The 15,833-nt window shown below is 35.9% G+C and overlaps 1 protein-coding gene across 1 annotated transcript in view; it reads left to right on the top strand.

Annotated features, from left to right (window-relative positions):
• shank3a (SH3 and multiple ankyrin repeat domains 3a) overlaps positions 1-15,833 on the top strand; it is a 225,513-nt gene that overhangs the window by 72,999 nt on the left and 136,681 nt on the right. The window contains exon 4 of the mRNA XM_043264469.1: positions 15,145-15,348. Within this exon, the coding sequence (XP_043120404.1) occupies positions 15,145-15,348 (204 nt within the window). The remainder of the gene's footprint in view (positions 1-15,144; positions 15,349-15,833) is intronic.

Below are 15,833 nucleotides of genomic sequence, written 5' to 3'. Positions count from 1 at the left end.
ATCTTGCCTGTTGACTGTTATGAGATCTTTATCAAGTCTTTATTATGTTGTCTTTATCAAGACAGTTGTATAACTAGCAGTTTTCTGAAAGCCAGACTTTTAGATTTATAAACCGATTTGGAGAAATTTTGCATTACATCACTTGCTCATCAATGGATCCTTTGCAATGAATGGGTGCCGTCAGAATGAGTCCAAACCACTCATAACCCCCCCCACCCCACCAGCTATAGTCAGCTATAAGCTGCGTGTTTCGATCAATACCAGATTCTTTAACTTCATATTGTTGCTTCTGGCTAAATTACAAGTTCTTAATCTATAATATTGCTTTCTTCGGTGAAAAGGAATCAGGAGAGAAATATGCACAGATCAACTGCCATCGACTAACGAAGGCGACCCAAAACAGGAGATGGATTTTTTCACTGGAAAAGGATCTGTTGTTATGGATTATTTACTGAAATTTTGGCGAAAATAGCAAGGATTCAAATTTAAAACTCTTAATGACAGAATTGTTTATAATAAATACGCAGCTTTTCACTTCATAAGATGTTAACTGATGGGCTGGGGTGGTGTGGATTGCTTTTAGATTATTGTGACGTTTTATCAGATGTTTAGACTGTCATTCCGACGGCACCCATTCACTGCAAAGCATCGACTGGTGAGCAAGTGACATAATGCAAAATTTAAGAGTGAGAGTATTTTGGATGAAGTATTCCTTTAAAAAAAATGTATGTGTCTAAATTGCATAAACATCACCATGATGCGTGTCAAAAATGATCGTGATTCCATGTTTTTTTTCCTTTTCGTTTTTTTAGCTAGCTCAGTTCTGCTTTACCCCGATGTGAGCTTTTTTAGTCATCAAAACCTCATGAATCTTTTAATCAAAGTCTTCGGGTTCACCTTAACATCTCACTCAACATTCATCTGAAGACTTTTAGCTTAATTCATTTTCCGTGTTGAATTTGAGTCAAAGACGACAGCCTTCACATAAGACGTTAGCACAGTAATTTACACCCTGACACACATGGGAACAGGTGTGTGTCAGAGAGAAGATCTTGATTGACGTTAGTGTTGAAGTTAGCTGATGGATGCTCTTAAGCTTGTCCGTAAAGAGTGAAAAGACTTTAATTGCGTCTGAAATGGAGACTGCTCTTTCTTCATGTGTCCATCACCTTTCCTTTCCACTTCTCTTCCCCAACCCCTTTACCCTCCTCCTCTCTTTCCTTTAGGAATACAGCAACTGGTACAAGATATGGTTAAATCCGAGACTGGATTACAAATATATTTGGTTCCATATTATGGATATATATAAATTAAATATTTGCATAACATAATGCTTTTTACTGCGCTTTATGCAAGATAATCAAGCCGTTACATAAGGACCTTGCTGTTGGATTCAGCTGTGAGTGTTTCTCATGTTGGTGGAGCTCTCTGTGTGGCATGCATGAGTGAGCGTTAATGTAGTTGTCACTCATGAGGACCATTTTAAATCATTGACTTAAACCATGAGGCTTCATTTCAGTTAGCTATTTAGAAAATAGCTGCCAGTATAAACTGCTGTTAGTGAAGCAGCTCACTGGGGTCTGCTTCAGAACTATAGTTTATGCACCAGATATGTTTGTTACAAAAAAATAAACCATAACTATTTTACATTCTAAACTTTTCGTGGTCGACGACTAAATAACTGAATTCGTGACGCTGTGCTCCTCACATATTCTTGATTCAATTGGATCAAGGTTTTGTGCTTTAATTCTTTTTTCTTTTCACTAAAAATGTCGTTTGATTTTAAAAGACGAAATTACAAGCTTGGGATGTGAGGTGCAGAGGAAGCTAAAGATTATGCTCTCCGTCATCATTTCCCAATGTCCTCAAGAGTGTCTTGTGCTTGAGTGGAAGCAAGAACAAACTAAAGATTTTCAAAACAATAATACTACAAAAAAAAATAAAACTACAATCAAATTTAGTTAAATCACTTTGATATTATTTTATTTTATAAAATAGTACAGGTCAGCTTACAATAAATGCTAATAAAACATTATCTCACTCTTTTTTCGACATTTCTCTTTCTCAAAAGCTATCTAAAACATTGAAAAAGAAACTTTTATTTGCATTTAATGTGCTTTCAATGTGTAGAAAATCCGTTTTTCACATTTAATTTGATGTGGACTTTTAACAAAGTTTTTTTTTTTTATCGTATGTTATTATATATAGCATTGTAAATATATATAGCATTGTAAATTATTACGGCAGTAAAGGCTTATTTCAGTCCGTTTTTCATTTAAAGCTGTTTTGTGATATCAGGAATTTTCCATTCCTGTTCATTGTAGTTGCATGGAAAAGAGCGTCCTGTGCCCATTCTTCAAAATACCTTTTTTGTGAAGGCCATGCAGGTTTGAGATGACGCGAGAGTGAATAAATGATATAATTTTCATTTTTTGGGTGAGCTGCCATAAAATACGCTTGCGTCTGAGGGTTTGCCCATTTCTCTGTGTGACAGGTTTGAAAATACAGTCTTTTTGCTCAGGCTAGTAAAGCACGGAAGCAGAACACTGGCAAGAAAAAAAGCCTTCCATCTTTCCATATTACTCACATTTTTTCTTTTCCTTCATCCCTCCGTCTGTTCCCGTCTGTCACGCTCCCCGTCTCAATCGACTTTTCCCTCTTGTTTATTTGCTTTTTGTTCCCAAATGGCCTGTGGTAGCACAGCGGAGTTGAAAGACAGACGCAGAAATCAAATCTTTTCCCTGTGTGTTGGTCATCCTCACATGCCCAGCTGAGCCCCGTCACCGCTCCGTCCCGCCAGGCTTTAACAATCTCTCAAGCACATATTGAGGGGCATATGTCAACACCCATGAGCTTTTTGACACTTATAGTCACCATAAACGTCATTCCCAAGAAGCTCTACGCTTTTGCCATTATGAGCTTTTGACAAAAAGGTGTGTTAAATGAAATTTAAGGTGTAAGCAATGCTATAGTTCTACTAAAACAATTATATGTTATCACGTTTCAAAATGAGACTCATATATACACTTCCAGCTGACTTGCTGTTTTGGGAAGTGACAAATATTTAATGGCTTGTATAAATTTTACAGTAGTTGACAATGGCATTTGTGCTTCATCAACATGTAATGCAGTGTAACATTTATGACTCCATCAGAGCGTACAAATAAAACCTAATCAGATTTTCTCATTTTGGACGTGAAATCGGATGGTTTTAAAATGTGTAATCATTTATGTGTTGTAAAGAGGCAAAAGCAAACACCCTTATATTTTTTGTATGAATTATGAGATGTGATCACTATTTGACAGTGTTTTAGATGGTTGCTAGGGTGTTTCTGAGTGGGCGCAATGATTTTTGAGGTGGTTGCTAGGATGTTTTAAGACAACGCATGATTTAAGGTGTCATTTGTGTCTAGTTCAAACAGTACAGGACTAAACTTTAATACTTAAGATTATACTACTAAATAAACTACATCTATAAAAGGCTGTATCCACAAATAAATGTTTGGTTTTTTAGGTGCAAAGGGTCATTCGTAAGATAATACGACTTATCTCAGTATTTAGATGTTTTTGTTTCAGTTCTTCAAAAATGTACGCAATTCTGCATTTTTTTTCCCCTTAGAGTTGTATTTATAATTCTGAACATTTCTGAGAATATAAAATCTACATTTTGTCTCAGAAAACCTTTTTTTCAATTGCAAGAAAATAGTCAACCTTTATTTCCTCAGAACTGGGTTTTTATGATTCTCAATAGTGAGTTAAAATCTCAGTATTCTGAGAGAGAAAATAATCTGAATTGCGGGATTTAAAACACAGTTGTGAGAAAACAGTCAGAATTGTGAGAAGCCACAGTTGTCTTTTTAAAATGTTTTATTGAGTGCTTTGTACAGGCTTCCATGCCCATCCATTTGTATCAGCAATAGTAATAGTGATGGTTGTCTGCGCAGATGCCTAATAAAGTTTGTTTAGTGATAAAAGCAGTAGAGACGCGTCTAAGTAGTACATTTAGTAAAATGTTTTATAGGTCTCTGTTTTCTATATAAAAATCAACCAACTGAGATACAACCAGAGTGTGTTGTCATGCATCAGTGTCTCTTAATTAGAAAAACGTAAGCCTCAGCATGTCATTCATGTGTGTGTGTGTGTGTGTGTGTGTGTGTGTGTGACTGAAGCTAATTGAATGACAAGTGTGTCTTCCCGTAAGCTGGTCTTATGTTCTTCAGTTCCCCCAGCCCTCTATAGTGTGGTGATAAAAGAAAACAGCTCACCTCCAGTCTTCTACATGTCCTGTATGTAAGAGATCCGGAGACTCTTTAGAGAGTTTCTAGCCGTGGAAGACTTGACTTGGAGGGATTTGACACTTGTGAATTACATCCAGCAGCTTATGCAGAGTCAGATTAAATCTGGTCTACTTTACAGCCTTTTCTGGTCGTAAACCTTCCACTTAGACGGAAAGAGACTTTCTGACTATCACATAAAATGACCAGCAGCGGTTTATTTTAGTTTTATGTCAAATTTAACATCTTGGAAATTTTAAATCAATGATGCCGCAATGATATAATGTGGCCAGAATGTGTACAAAGTCCTGATTAGGTCATAACTCTGAAAGCAAAGTGCATTAAACATCTAAGTTATAAATGTGACTGTAGATGCAATGCCACATATTTCTACCGAAACCTTTGTCTGGTTCTTGCTCAGAAATGTTCACTGGAGCAGCTACCTTGTAAGCACAATTTTGTTGCCCAGCGGAGCACTAAAACCTGTGCACCCGACTCCTAGAAATTACTCAGCAGGCGACCAGTCTTACAGCTTTTTTGAGAAACCGTTAGATTTTTTTAAAATGGATTTTTGTGTTTTTGCTTAATTAATAGGGACTGTAGCCCTATAAATATTGTGAGGAGGAATATATATATATATATATATATATATATATATATATATATACATATATATATATATATATATATATATATATATATATATACACACAGTATATGGACACAGTGCATATATCATACATACATACATACAACAGGTGCCTATAGCCCTGCTCTATAGGTGTCTGCATTGGCTACAGGCAAAATAAATGATATTGTATAACCTGTAGGAAAAAAGTTTTAGGAAAAAACTACTCAACTATGTTATCACAGAATGATTTGATATACCATTTTTCTTTCTGCAAAATGTGTGTAAAATGGTCATTATCAGGTTTTGGCATCATGTACAACTAAATCTAATTTGCATATTGATGTGTTTTTGGGGCAACATATAGTGAAAAAAGTGTCTTAATGGGAGTAATAATTGAGCAGACTTTCGTAATAGCATATCATATTTAATAGAATAATGAAATACAATTTCTTTCCCTATTCATTAGCTATGTCTAGCAAATTGCATAATAAACATGCTTTTAGTTTCCGTGTCCTTATATGAGAAGTCAACGTCCTGTTTCGTAACAGAAAGTCATATTTTGATCTGAAATACCACCATCATACTGTAAAAACATATGCATCTGCTTTGGCTATTGACTATTGATCTGTATATAATGCATATTTTTTACGGTAAGTGGTTGCAAACAATGTATTTTGGCTACATTAAGATAAGCTAGTTTAGTTGAAAGTTAGTCAACCGAATTTGAAAACATACCTTAAAAAACTGTTAATTCAATAAACCATATTTGTCATAAGACAAAGACACATTGACAGGGTTGACAGCACAATACAATGCAGTATGATTTTAAAATTGGTAATAAACTAAGATTAGTCCATGTGTGGTGTGGCCTAATGGCTCTATAATTTGTTCAACTCTGAATTCTGTGCAGATACAAGACCACAGCTGTCTGACGAATGAGAGAGTGGGAGAGCAAGAGAGAGAAAACGTTTCTAAACTAGACTGTAAAGGCTGAGAAAGAATCAACACACCGTGTAGACTGAGCTTCTACCCCCATCATGCTTCTCTGGCTGTGTGTGCGTGTGTGTGTGTGTGTGTTGAAACCACAGGAAAGTTTCACACAGCCAAACTTTTAACTCCTCACGAGTGTGTGACCTGCGTTTCGGAGATGTATTTGTCATGTCACATAAATAAGTTAGCATTCCGTTGATTGTTGTGTGGATGTTCTTCTCACTCTCTTTTCTCACTCCCTTTTCCTCAGGAATTTTTTTACAGCTTGTCAACATCAGGTAGTGCTGACATCCATAAGATCTGGGCTCGTTCAGAACTCGCTTTGTGCATGCTAGGCTGATTTTACAGCAAAAGTGTCAGCACATGACAATCCGACACAGAATCTATAGCATAAAAACTGTAAGGTATCTATTCTGTTAATTTGTTATGTCATGCATGCTTTGTGTTATGTGATGATGTCATGTCAGATTATAGCTGATTTAAAGGCAGTTTAATTTTTGTGTCATTTATGTAAATTCTGCAGTTTTTGTTTATATTATAATCTGATTTTCTTTTCTTTTTTTTTTCTTTTTTCTTTTATTTTAGTACTTCTGTTGTGCATTTTTGTAATTTTTTTAAATGCACTTTTATAGTCTTTACTAGGTCTATATAGTGTTTTCATTCACTCATATACATATTTATATGTATATTTATATTTATATTTATATATATATATATATATATTTTTTTCATTTATTTTAAGTATTCGTTTTTAGTTTTAGTTGAAATTAACTGAAATAACCCTGTTCCGAGCATATGTACTGTTGGGTTTCGACAGACATAATACAGGTTTAAGGATGAGTTAGTTGAATTATCCCTTTAAGACCTTGACATGCTGAGAAAGGCGTTCGCCAGCTATCTCACAATGACTTTTTGAGAATCAATCATTAGTAACGATCATTTTCCAGCTATTATAACCCCTCACAGTGTGCCTGAACTCCCATCATTTACACCAGGTCCTGCTTACATTTCATTACCTGAACAAAACCAGCTAAAGAAACAACAAGGATGAGAGAACTGCTGATGTGTCCCTCCATCTCATTATTGTAACTAGAACATATGCTGCTGCTACAATTAGGTATTCATTAGATTCGGTTTTGATGACAGAGAGGAAAAAAGAGGGTTGACCAAGCAAGTGTATCGGCACAGAATATTTTCCATAACTCATAATTACTTCACCACATGAGAAGCAAAACACACGCCGACAGGAACAGGAAGTTTGTAAATCTCACATAGACTATGAAAACACATTATGTTTATGATACTGTACTGTATTTAATTTACTGTTGTCTACGAGGTCTTCATAAATACCAGAAATCATTTTTGAAAACATTTTTGAAAACATTTTTGAGCGCAAAAAGATAAAGACTTGATCCAAGCTGAATTGTGTTTGTTTAGCTACGGGTTGAGTAACTAATTCAAGGCTGCTAACTGATTACTAGTCACCCGACACAATTCCAAACCTTTATTTATTGTTTCTTGTATCATATTTTGTTTTGCTTTACACGGCATTGTTCGTGTATTTTGATGTTTAATCTGGCCAGCCTGGACAGGTTGCATGACAAACCCTCGGATCTATGAAGTTAAAATATGACAAAGATAATATTAAATATGTCAAGTACAGCTGTGTAAATTAACAGAACAGTTTTGGTCCAGAAAACCATATTGCTCTTACCGCTCCCTTTTACCATGCCTTTTGTCTTGAATGAAATGCCTTGTGTCTTGATCCGGATTTATCATTCTTCTCTACAGACTCACAAACACAAGTCTTGAGCTCCATGCTAAGGACTTCTTGTCCTCTAGTCAGCTCCGGATAAATGGTGACCACTTTTCTCAATGGATCATACTCCTTTTACAGTGTCAAGTGCGGTAGTATAAAGGCTATGTATTTAAATGATAGAAAAAGAAAGATGACGGTTTAAAGTTTTAAGATGAGTATGAGATGTTGATAAAGTTCCTCTGCCAGAACTGGTCATGACCTCTATTCTGTGCGAGATACTTGACGCTTCAGTTTCCATGTTCTCCTTGTCTTCTTGTCTCTGGTCCTTAAAATCCTTCATCTTGCTGGTGATGTCTTTTAGAGACTGAAAGAGAATTGTGTTTCTGTACATGCTTGTATCCAGATCGTACGCGTTTGATTCGCCTCTTAAAGTCAGCACATGCTTGATTTATGGCCGTATAAAGATTATCAAGTGGGCTTGGGCTTGTTTTCTGTCTCTGGTGATGAAGGTGTTTCATCTTCACTGTGCTCAGACTGACAAAAAGAAACAGGAGCCCAGCTTGACTGTTTAATGTGAAAGCATCTTGTTCTCTTTCTCTTACTGTGTCTCTAGATATTGCTCTTATCATTAATTTTTGTCCTCTCTCTCTCTCTAGTTCAAGCAGCTTAGATGAAAGCTTTTGGCTTTTTTGACCAGAGCAATCCTGTCACCTGTAATTCAGACTGTATCAGACAGCCAGGCAACATGCAACAGATTACTGTTTTCATGTAACTAGTAATGTAACACGTTACTTTTTTTATTTATCTCTCCTGTCTTCATGTAGAGAGGAATTGCAGAGTCTGTAAACATGACGGTTGCTGTAGTTCTAGACCAAATGTGAACATGAATTTAGTCATCTCACTTTCATGTATCTCACGTTCAACACTGCTTTAAATGAAATCGACCGATCACTTAATGGGGTTTCGAAAAAATGAGTCATTGTACAAATATGGTAAAAAAAAGCATATTATGAGTAAATGAAAGTGTTTTTTGGCCTTGCATGCATGTCAACCTTTTGTTTGGGGCTCTCAAAACCAAAACATGAAACTTTCATTACCCATAATGGGGGCACTTTAATCAGTCTACCTTGACACAAAGTTTATTCTTCTGCCCTCAGTTCATTTACTGTTGGAAATCTTTAAAGCAACAGTGCGAGCTTTTAAATCCTTCCTGCCGTGTGTTTTTCCCACTGTATCTGTACCAGTTTAATAATTAATACTGTTGCGAATGCATGTGCAACATGTTCACACACTACCGCACACATTAGCAAACTCCCATGGTGGTTGTGGCGCTCCTCATTGGTCGATGAGCCCTCGCTATGAGTGTTTGTGGAGACATAACACCCTCTCGACTCAACGAGCTCTCTTTCTCTCACTTGGACGAGTATGTATGTGTTTGTGCGCGTAAATGATCCTCATGCCGCAAGGTCTCCATCCCGAGCGTTGCTGAGTAAGACTTTTTCATACCAAAGTAGTCATCAACGTGACCCTGCACTGCAGTGAGGAGAGAGTTTGTTCGTTTGACTTTTTCGAGTCTTTCTCATTACCGGTAAAGGAAAGACCTAGCTTGCTCATTTCCAGCGCCTGTCAGCTCACACCGTCGGAGGACTAGAGCTGATCAGACTCTTTTGAGGGACAAAGTGATAGAAGGAAGTTAACATGTAGATGAATGTCCCAGAAACAGGTCAAAAGTAAATAAAAGAAAGTAATAAAATAATGTAAAATAAATTAATAATAATAATTATTATTATTATTTACGCACACACACTCATTTACGCACACAAGAATAGTTTTTTTTGTATTTTGTAAATCTGTAAAAAATCATTATTTTGTTTATTTCTATTGATTAAATTGATGTACTTATTATTGCAAGTGTTTGAATATTTTACCTAATTTTCAAATAAAATTTCCATTAATGTTTAGATGCCATTTTAGTCATTTTAAAACTCACTAATTGATGCGACAAAATACTGATTAAATGTATAAGATATTTGTGACCGAAAATATAAAATTTAAAAAGATAATGATTATGTCAAATTGAACCCTAACCAGACCATATGTGAAAAGATCATGTTTATTCTTTTACCTTCTTTAAAATGATCTTTAATTATTTTGCATTGAATATTTATTTATTAAGAGCATTGGTTCTTTAATGCTCGTAAAAAAATTTTGGAGAGAGAGATTTGTGGAAAAGGGGATTTTTATCTGCATATGTTTTCCTCTCTCTCTCTCTCTCTCTCTCTCTCTCTCTCTGTCTCTCTCTCTCTCTCTCTCTCTCTCTCTCTCTCTCTCTCTCTCTCTCTCTCTCTCTCTCTCTCTCTCTCTCTGTCTCTCTCTCTCTCTCTCTCTCTCTCTCTCTCTCTCTCTCTCTCTCTCTCTCTCTCTCTCTCTCTCTCTCTCTCTCTCTCTCTCTCTCTCTCTCTCTCTCTCTGCAGTAAATCGTTCTCAGTGAACTTATTTAGTTGAGGCAGTGCGGTCTTCCCCCGATGATACACAGCATTGTGCATCCGACTTACATCAGTGCATTCAATTTGCCATCGACATCCATTCACCTAATACACAGACATACATGACACTCACACATAAACTGTATTTTCCCGCACAATTACCTTTTGTGGAACAAAATGTTTTTGTCTTCTCTCTCTCACACAATCCCTAAATGCAGTAAAAGTAAATTTTTCTTAAATGTGGCCACAAATAAATGCAGCATAATGTGGCTCTTTTTTAGATTTGAAATGTTTTACATTTTAAAAAGTATTGGATTGTTTTACATATTTGATATTCGAACCAATGCAGTAAAAGTAACTTTGACAGAGGTCATGTAGTGCATTATCTTTCTATCTATCCAAAAAGCCATTGCACCTGAATATTTAATTAAATAGGCTTGAGCAAGCTATGAGGTGGAGATAGATGGGGTTTTGTTTACAGCTCTTTTTAGCGTTCTTTGTGCTTTTTTGTGGTAAATAATCCTTTTTTTTTGACATAGGTAACATTGGAGCAGTAAACAAGATATTGTACAGTACTTATGTACAAGTACATGGAAGAAAGTACTATTTTTAAAATTTCTGTGTTAAATTTCTGCTATAAAAATATGCTTTAATACGAATAAATTCAAAAATAGCTGATCAGCGCCACTTCTAGCATCACATGGGAGCTTTTATCATTTAAAGAGCGTTAAATACTAATAAATGAAGAAACAAACTGTATGCAAGCCGATATTTGAGACTAAACGTCTTGTAAGTGAGAATATGGTGCTTTTAGTTGATTTTTGGAGTCCACGAGCTGATCCTCTTACAGGACTCTGGAGAGTAGTCATTGCCCACAGTTAATCATTTATATTAATCATCAACCTAAAGTGGATGTCTTAAAATAACTGCTATAATCAGATTTTTGAATATATGGTTAAACTGTTTACTGACAAATCATTGTTTATGGGCAGAGACTATAACAACACTTTATTTAAAGCCTGCAATCTGGAGAACGCTAGAGCGGCGGCAGCCTTGGTATCTACTGTTGTAGAAAAATAATTTAAAACCAGACTATTTAGACCTTACGACCTTTCACCATTTAAATATAGTGGACCTCCCTTGGCCCGTTTCTCACCCCTCACGCAGTATTTGTTCAGTAAAGCAGTTTTTGTCCCTCTCCCGGCTGATCGCTCCCGCATCAAACGTATTTTGCCAAATACAAACAACGTGAATATTTTTGGGTCCAACATCCAGCAACGCATGAAATGCCGAAATCTAGCCGTGATCATAAAAGAAGCCTTTCACTATTACAAAACATAGATAAAACATTTTTCATTTAATATTCTTATATTACAATAAAAGTGATGACCAAAAGCAGCCCATATCAAATCTGTAAGTTTCATTTCATCATCATATTCCTAAGGATCCCGATAGATGACTAAATGGCTCGCTGCAATAAAATATGCTATAAAAACACAACTTTTTTTGTAATAAAACAGGTAAGATTTTATGACATTTATGATACCGTACTCACAGTGACACAGCTATGCTAACAACAAAATGTTACTATACGGTTTTAGCTTTCAGACTCCTGAATATTCATCAAACAATTACATTGCCTTCATCAGTACCACTCCAATTCGAACGCATAAAAGCGCAGTGTTAGGGCATTTTTGGTGCATGCGTGCATGGCGTGATGTTTGTGCGCACCTGCATGCGTTTGACAGTGATGGACTGGCCCGCTCTCATTCTCCAGATGTGTTTTATATCCACTCCACTTTTCTCTGGAGGCCTGCTGAAAACCAGCCTGCTTACCAAAGCCCTATTGAGCAAATCCACAGCGTTTTCCAGCCAAACAGAGTCATTGTGAGCGGCTGTGTGCATGCAGCTCAATCAATGCATTGTTAGAAATCTCTCTCTCCTAAACTGATGCCAATAGAGGCCTGTTATGAATTTCCTCAGGCTAATACTATCAGCATCGGTCCACGAGTTCAGGGAATCACATCGGCACTGCTGCATTGTGGGAGAACTGCCCAGCCGAAATGGGCGGGGAGTATTCGGGGACGCTTGTGCATGTTAATTACACGTTGCCGTTTGGATTTCTGGACATAGAGAGATGGAAGAGGTGTTTGCTAATTTGCGAAGCGATAGTCTTGTTCCAAAACCTGATGCCACCTACTATATGTACACGGCAAAAGCATTTTGACAAGGTTGTGTCAAAAGCATGATAACTTAATCTATATTCTAAATCAATCCAAAATCAAGGCGGGCAATTCTAAACAGGCAGTCCCAGAATGAACTGGAGTAACTTCAGTTCAGACAGTGATGAGAGATATCAATAAATACAGCTCTGTCTAATTAAAAATGAACTATGACACAGTCCCAAACCCTTCACTGGTAAATATTCTGGGCTGTAATATAAAAGCAGACACGATATAATCATTATCAAAATTAATATTTATATATATATATATATATATGTGTGTACATATATACACTGCCATTAAATCTTAACTGTTTTTATTGTAGTCTCTTATTTATTTGATCATAAAAACTAAATAAATATTTATTTAGTTTCTAATATTGGTTTCCTACCTATTTTTTGGAACCTGTGATTTTGATTCCTTGATGAAAATAAATTTAAAAAGAACAGCATTTATTCCAAATAGGAATCCTTACTAACAATATAAGTCTTTACTATATATTTTTATACATTTAACACACCTTTTATAAATATGAATTTCTAGATAGAAACCAATTACTTCATATTTTAACACAAAATTCTTATTCTGAATAAACACTGTTCTTTTTTATCTTTTATTCATCAGACAGTCCCAGAAATATTCAACATTAAGCAGCACAACTGTTTCCTGGATTTATTATAAATCATTATATTAGAATTATTTCTGAAGGGCGATGTGACACTGAAGACTGGAGTAATGATGCTGAAAATTCAGCTTTGCTTTACATGAATAAATTAGATTTTATTATATATTATAATATATATTTTATCAAATAATACAGCTTTGATAAACCTGAGACTACAATAATAAAAAAGCAATAAAAAATAATTAAATGTAATTCTAAATGCTGTTATCGTGATCTGGCGTAAAAATCTAACTTCGGCTCCGCTTTGTAGATGTGTAGTATTTAATTTGTGCTGTGCATAGGTTCTTGTGAGGAAAAAAAGATTGTAAGTGTGACGTGAAATGATTGAATTATTGTATTGAAGCGTCAGTTCCATTTGTATGTTGAATGGAGGTTTGTCGTTTGGCGGCGGTCTGGTTTTCCTCTTGTTCTGAGTTTAAATAGAGCTGAATGTGCTCCAGTCGCCTGTCAGCGCGAGCGAAGATAAACACAGAAAGGAGTGATGAAATTTAAGATTGAAAAATCAAGAGGAACGACCGCGGTGGAGGCTGTTGTTATCCCCGGGAAAACAGAATGAAACTCGGGCTTAACTTCAGGGGAATTCTGCACACAATTACAACTTTCTGAGACACATTTCTTTTTATGTTTGTGTGTGTGTGTGTGTGTGTGTGTTTCAGACTGGTGTCTTCTGTCCTCTCCATCTTTGTCTCCGTAATTCTGGGCTCTCTGTTAAAATAAATGCAGTAGACAAGAGTTCAAAGCTGCATTTGATGTCGTATTTGCTGAGAGGAGAAGCGAACAAAAGCGCTGAAAGCCTTCTGTCTCTGTCCCGGTGGTCTGCTGGTTCTCTGCTTCTAGTAATCACGGTGCTGTGGAAAGGGCAGGGGTCGTGTGTTATTAGTAATTGTATAGAGGACAAAGACACGGGTGAGAGACTTTTATTGATACACTGCTTGATTGGGCAGTGGGTTCACTCTCAAATCTTCGGTGTTGATTTTGGGGCAAAAGCTCCACGAAGCAAATTCTGAAAGACCACGAGAGGAAGGAATAATAAGAAATGCTTCTCGGGAGACGTTGAGGGCATCACAGACCAAAAAACCTCCCAAAAAGGACGTTTATATCATCTGTAAATTTGTTTTATTAGTACTGAAAATACAACGCATTTTTGTCACTTGCGTTATTCGTTAAATTAATCAAAACTAAAAGTCAATGAAAATATTCCATGTTATTTTTTAATACTATAAATGAATAAAGCGTTACATCAAGAGGAGACTTGGTGCATTGATTGTTTTTATCATAGTTAAAAATAGACCGTATAGGGGTCAAAGACAAAAAAGAGTTTTAAGCGTAAAAACAATAAGTGTAATACTGCTTTAAATTGCTTTAAAAGTCCAGTTTTGTTTCTGTGTTTTTGAGCAAAACGTTTTTTTTTTTTAACTCTGATTTACAGTAGACACCAACTAAAATGTCATTCGCTGTAACAATTTTGTCAATCATATTTACAACAAAAATCAATTTATGACATATTAATTACTTTCACCCCAAATAATATTTTGTTGTAATTTTTGGTTTTGCTATTTTTTCAGTAAGATATTTTTTTACTAATTTAAAACACAATCACATTTAATATGCTTATTTATTCTTTTATTTATTTTAATATGTCAGGATAAGCATTCTAATTGAATTTTTACTTAAATATTGTTTCACTAAATGACAGTGTAACATTATTGCAACAAAATAATTTACATTACATTTTATTCTCCAAAAAAATTTTTTCAGACCTTAAAATTTACTTTCTACTTTTTATGAACATAAAATCACTTTTGTGAATTTCTTTTCACCCACAGACATTTATAATTATGCAAAAAATAGCTATAATAGCTATAGTTATAGCTTTATTGATCTCATTAGTATCACAGTTTCCAAATAACATTAAGCAGCACAAAAATTGTATTTTTTATTTATTTATTCATATTTTACTATAAATGAAATAAATGCATTCTTGGTAAATATAAACGTTTTTAACTCAACTTTTGAATGGCATATTTATTATGGAATCTTCAGTTTTGCTGTTGCATATGACTTATCGTGTCCCTGCTTTTGTTTCTTCTGCAGAAATGCATGAAGTTTAATGTGGAGTCGCCCATCTGGTTGTCTAAACAACGAATCCTCTGCACACTCAACCAGAGCCTGAAGGATGTGCTAAACTACGGCCTCTTCCAGCCTGCGTACAACGGAAAAGCCGGGAAGTTCCTGGATGAGCAGCGAACACTGAAAGAATACCCACTTCCTGCCGTCTCTCCTGTCCCGTACCTAGAGGTGAGGGTCTTCTCTGACACACGGAGCAAGGAGCAGGTTCAAGTCTACTGTGGCCATTCTGTAAATTTCCTATAATGGTTTTCCACTGCCCACCCATTTTCTGCTCGATACCTTTGTAGTTCTCTGCTAGTCTGTACTAGTAAGGATGCATAATTGAGAATGCTATGTAGTTGAAGCACTACTTAGAGGGTCACACCCCCAAATCCTGCAATAATTCACACCCGGGTTTTGACGCTCAATATGCGTGCCAATGAAATAAAAGCTTGGCTTGCTTACAGTGTGTTCAGCAGATCTCATTTTGGCACCCTGCCTTCGTGAGTATATCTCCATTGTTCTATCCTTTTCTGTCAGCCTGTGTGGTCAGGAATACTCCGTTGGTCATTTCACCTGATTTATCATTCCAATTTTGACTTTTGGGGTCTGTGGAGAAACAGCATTTGAGAGAGAGAGAGAGAGAGAGAGAGAGAGAGAGAGAGAGAGAGAGA

This window comes from Puntigrus tetrazona, chromosome 18, assembly GCF_018831695.1.
Source record: "Puntigrus tetrazona isolate hp1 chromosome 18, ASM1883169v1, whole genome shotgun sequence".
Lineage (NCBI taxonomy): Eukaryota > Metazoa > Chordata > Actinopteri > Cypriniformes > Cyprinidae > Puntigrus > Puntigrus tetrazona.
This window is presented reverse-complemented; position numbering and strand designations above follow the sequence as displayed.